Consider the following 4,820-nt stretch of genomic DNA (forward strand, 5'->3'; position numbering starts at 1 on the left):
CCTCCAGGGCCAGCAACTTGCGGTTTTTTAACATTATCCAATCTTTCAGCCATACAAGACATACTGCCTCATGATACAGTCTTATGTTGGGCAGTTGCAGGCCACCTCTTTCCTTGGCATCTTGCAAAACCTTCATTTTCACTCGTGGTGCCCTTCAGGGGTGGATTCATAGGTGTGGGTGGAGCCAGACTGACCGCTCTCCTATTGCAGGCTGAAGGGCAACCACGCAGGGCTGCCTGTCCCGCTTGCCATGAGTGGGCCCAACCACACAGACACTGCGCTGCCTCCTCCTCCCTTCTTCTTGGTGGGGATCCCTGGACTGGAGTCTGCTCATGTGCCCATCTCCTTCCTGTTCTGTGTGATGTACATGCTGGCGCTCCTGGGCAATGGGACGGTTCTCCTCGTCATCTGCCTGGAGCGCACGCTCCACCAGCCCATGTACCTGCTTCTGGCCATGCTCTCCATGGTGGACGTGGGCCTCTCCACCTCCACCCTCCCCAAGACATTGGCTGTGTTCTGGATGGGGGCCCACGACATTGGCTTCCACGCATGCCTGGCCCAGATGTTTTTCCTCCATGCCTTCACTGCCTTGGAGTCCGGCCTCCTGGTGGCCATGGCCTTCGACCGCTACGTGGCCGTGTGTGACCCGCTGCGGTACACGGCGATCCTCACCGACTTTGCCATTGCCAAAATGGCTGTGGCCATAGTCAGCCGGGCGCTGGCTCTCCTGATTCCACTGGTCCTGCTGGCAATGCGCCTCCCCTTCTGCAGGAGCAGGGTCATTGCCCACTCCTTCTGCGAGCACATGGCCGTGGTCAAACTGGCCTGTGGGAACACCAAGCTCAACAGCGCCTATGGGCTGGTGGTGGTCACCATGGTGATTGGCCTTGATGTCTTCTTTATTGCCTGGTCTTATTGCCTCATCCTGGGGACAGTCTTCCGGCTGCCCTCAAGGAAAGCCCGGCGAAAGACACTTGGCACCTGTAGCTCCCACCTCTGTGTCATCCTGTTCTTCTACACTCCTGCAGTTTTCTCCTTCTTCACCCACCGTTTTGGCCATGCCGTGGCCCCCTACGTCCACATCCTCCTGGGCAACCTCTACCTCTTTGTTCCCCCAGCACTGAACCCCATCGTCTATGCCTGGAGGACGAAGCCCATTCGCCAAAAAGTCCTCAGCGCTTTTCGACTTTGCAAGGGGTGACGCGAAGCAATTCTGGAGCCACTTGGGGGGCACCCTTTGAGAAGATGAGTCCTACCAGAGAGAGCCCAGTTGTGGTTGCCCAGCTGGGGTGCCATTGGCATGCACTGTCCAGTCAGCTCCCCCCATCTTGCCCTCCCATGTCTTGGCTCTCCCCCAGACTCCCAGGAATATGTCCTTTGTGCGACTAGCTCTGCATGGGAGAAAAGAGAGGGCCAGGTGCTTGTGGTGTGAGCAATTGACCGCAACCTCCACCATCTTTAACAGAGTTTGTGATATAAAAATCACGAGCCCTTTGAATCTAATACAGCTTGATTTGCATTAGTGGAATTCCAGCTGGCAGAGCAAAGCATTGCCGAGTCCCACCCGGGAGAGTGAGTCATGCCTGGAATGTGCATGAATGTGCAAATGCTGAGCAATCAGGCATGATTGACTTACTGCCCTTCCACGCTGCAGAATGTGCAATCATGACAATAAAGGTACTTGCTGAGTCACGACCCTAACATTCCAATCTCCCCTCTTTTCCATGATGATATCCCAACCTGAATACAAGAGCCATCAGTCAGCTCTGATAAATTTCAAAATCCTTCCTGGGAAATATCTGATCAAACTCTAAATTCATCAACACAGCTCCGGGGACATTAATTAGCAAATGTTTCTTTGTGAAACACCAGGAGAGCACAACTTTGTCCCTTTGTCACACCCCAGTAGCACCAATCAAAGGTAATCAAACCTTTGTCATTCCCAGGAATTGACCTTTACGGTCTTTGTCCCAATGGCTGAGGGGGCTCCCCAGCCTCAGGACATGTTTTGACCTAAAAGAACCAGGGCTTTGCTGCATTCAAAGAGTGTATTCTTCTTTGGATCTGAGCACTGTATCCTTAAGGTCTCATTGATTGATTGATTGATTGATTGATTGATTGATTGATTGATTGATTGATTGATTGATTGATTGATTGATTGATTGATTGATTGATTGATTGATTGATACCCCGCCCTCCCCACAGATGGGCTCAGGGAGGCTAACAACATTTAAAAAATTCATTAAAAGTGACAAAACCATAAAATCAATAATAATTTTTAAAAGTCATTAAAATAGTTCAGGATCAGGCAATTTAAACAAATATTGGGAGTCCATATATGGCCATAGCAGATGGCTATGGCAGCCCCAGAAAAAGTGGTGGTCTTAGAGGGAAGGAGGAGGACATCCACTGGCTTTCCTGGTCAAGAATGCAGGCTGTTTGAAGCCCTTTTCCTTCGTGGACTGCTGTACTGTCTCAATAGGTTATTATTGCCTGAAATCTCTCGAATCTAATCCACTTTCACCTCTGATGGCTGCTGTGGTTTTTCCGGGCTGTATTGCAGTGGTCTTGGCATTGTAGTTCCTGACGTTTCGCCAGCAGCTGTGGCTGGCATCTTCAGAGGTGTAGCACCAAAAGACAGAGATCTCTCAGTGTCACAGTGTGGAAAAGATGTAGGTCATTTGTATCTACTCAGGAGGGGTGGGGTTGAGCTGAGTCATCCTGTAAGAGTTTCCCAGGGTGTGGAATGCTAATGGCGGGAGGCTTCACTGTATCCTGAGGAGGTTCTTTTGCATATGGATTGGGGCTTGATGTGCTAATCTTCTCTGCAGGGCTATTGTCGGGGATAGAATGTTTTGTTAGCCTGGTGTTTTTCAGAACTGGAAACCATGCTCTGTTCATTCTTAAGGTTTCTTCTTTCCTGTTGAAGTTTTGCTTATGCTTGTGAATTTCAATGGCTCAACCCCACCCCTCCTGAGTAGATACAAATGACCTACATCTTTTCCACACTGTGACACTGAGAGATCTCTGTCTTTTGGTGCTACACCTCTGAAGATGCCAGCCACAGCTGCTGGCGAAACGTCAGGAACTACAATGCCAAGACCACGGCAATACAGCCCGGAAAACCCACAACAGCCATCGTTCTCCGGCCGTGAAAGCCTTTGACAATACACTTTCACGTCTGCTTTTCCTAGAAAGCTTGTGTGCTTGCAAATTGCCTCTTGTATGTATTTTTCTCCTGTTAATAAAAATCACTATGTATTTGAAGATCGCCTCTCCGTCAGTTTCCTTGGGGAGGGGACCCCATAAAAGTTGGAGGAGTATCCTGCTTTATTACCCCTCTCACGTTGCCTTCTTCTTGCTGCTAATTTCCCCCTCTTATCCGCAAGGACTCCCATTCTGGTAACAGTGGCTCACTTTGTTCCCCACATGGGGCAGCTTTGTTTGAAATCATGCAAAGAGGCATGTAAGACCGGTGGTAGGCAGGTCCCCTCTCTTCCGGAGGCTCTTCCCCCATCGGCAAAGTGGCATGGAAGAGGTCCTGTTTCACATCTCATTCTGCTGCATTAGAAGCCTCTAGCATTCTGCAGCCAGTGGAGACAAACTCATTTGCCCAGGGCTGAGGGAGCCTCTGCTGGGTTCCCTACAGTTTAGCGACCTCATCAGATAAGATCGAGTGGCCATCTTCCAGATACGGCCTGGAGTTCTCCTGGAATTCAGCCTGATTTCCAGCCTGCAGAGCTCAGTTCCTCTGGAGGAAAGGGTGACTTTGGACGCTGTACTCTATGGCATCACATTCTTGCTGAGCTCCATCCCCTCTCCAAACTCTGCCCTCCCCGGTCCCCTGTCAGTCTCTAGCAATTTCCCAAGCCAGAGTTGACAACTTTAGCCCACAAGCCGTGCTGTGGCTGTGAATTTCTGGTTGCAGAAAAGGACCCCCAATCTCAAAGAACAAAAATGGCTTACAACAATGTCCTCTCCTCTTCTGTTTAATCCTCACAACAACCACCCTGTGTGGTGAGCTAGGCCAAGAGAGAGCAACTGGCCCAGTGTCTCCAAGCCAGCTTCCATGGGTTAGCAGCACCTGGATCCAGCCTGATGCCCTAACCACTGCAGTGTGCAGCCCAGACTCCCTCTGCTTTCTCGGCACATTTTCCTCCTCTTGGTCCGGACTCCTCCCTTCTGCTTTTCCCCCCAGGGAGGAATGAAGGCCTCAGCCGCTTCCCAAATCTTCACCCTCTCAGTGTCAGAACTGTGGCTAGATAATGTCCTTACTCCAGACTACCTTCTGCAATCAGACAACAGTCCATTGTTTCCAAAAGGCTTTTACTGGAAAAATAGTTCATTATAGTCCACTAGTCTGAATGCAATATTCAGGATGGTACATATGCATTGTTACCAATGACTAGCAAAGCATGAGGTACAAAGTAACAGATCACAGAAGGCCCAACCTCCCCCCATAGTTCTCAAAACATCCCCTTTGAAGTCAGGATAGCGAAAGTTCCCAAGGCCGGTTCTTGGTGGAACGTCGGTAGCCAAAACAATCCTCTTCTGTGAGATAGCTGCCTGGGAACCTTGGCACCTGTGGAGAAAGCACTTAAACACTGAAAGGATTAAAGATGGAGTCGGTTAAGCGAAGCAGCACAATACAGCATTCTGAACCTGACATTCTGCCCCCTCTAAGATGCTCCCCCCCCAGGTTTATGTGGATAACGAGAGTGAAATGCTTTAACTAGTCTAGGAGCGTGTACATGTACAGAATTCACCCACTCATCGAACCCAGAGTCAAAGTCCTTCCATCTGATGAGATAAAACAACTG

At 49.9% G+C, this 4,820-nt stretch overlaps 1 protein-coding gene across 1 annotated transcript; it reads left to right on the plus strand.

Annotated features, from left to right (window-relative positions):
• Positions 1 to 250: 250 nt before the first annotated feature.
• Positions 251 to 1,201, plus strand: LOC129325904 (olfactory receptor 52E4-like). Its single transcript, XM_054973887.1, has one exon. The coding sequence runs from the start codon at positions 251 to 253 to the stop codon at positions 1,199 to 1,201; it is 951 nt and encodes a 316-aa protein (XP_054829862.1).
• Positions 1,202 to 4,820: the final 3,619 nt, after the last annotated feature.

This window comes from Eublepharis macularius, chromosome 3 (genome assembly GCF_028583425.1).
Source record: "Eublepharis macularius isolate TG4126 chromosome 3, MPM_Emac_v1.0, whole genome shotgun sequence".
In the NCBI taxonomy this organism is placed as follows: Eukaryota; Metazoa; Chordata; class Lepidosauria; order Squamata; family Eublepharidae; genus Eublepharis; species Eublepharis macularius.

Coding starts and splice junctions, on each gene's coding strand:
- LOC129325904 (XM_054973887.1), top strand. CDS start 251: ATGAGTGGGCCCAACCACACAGACACTGCGCTGCCTCCTCCTCCCTTC.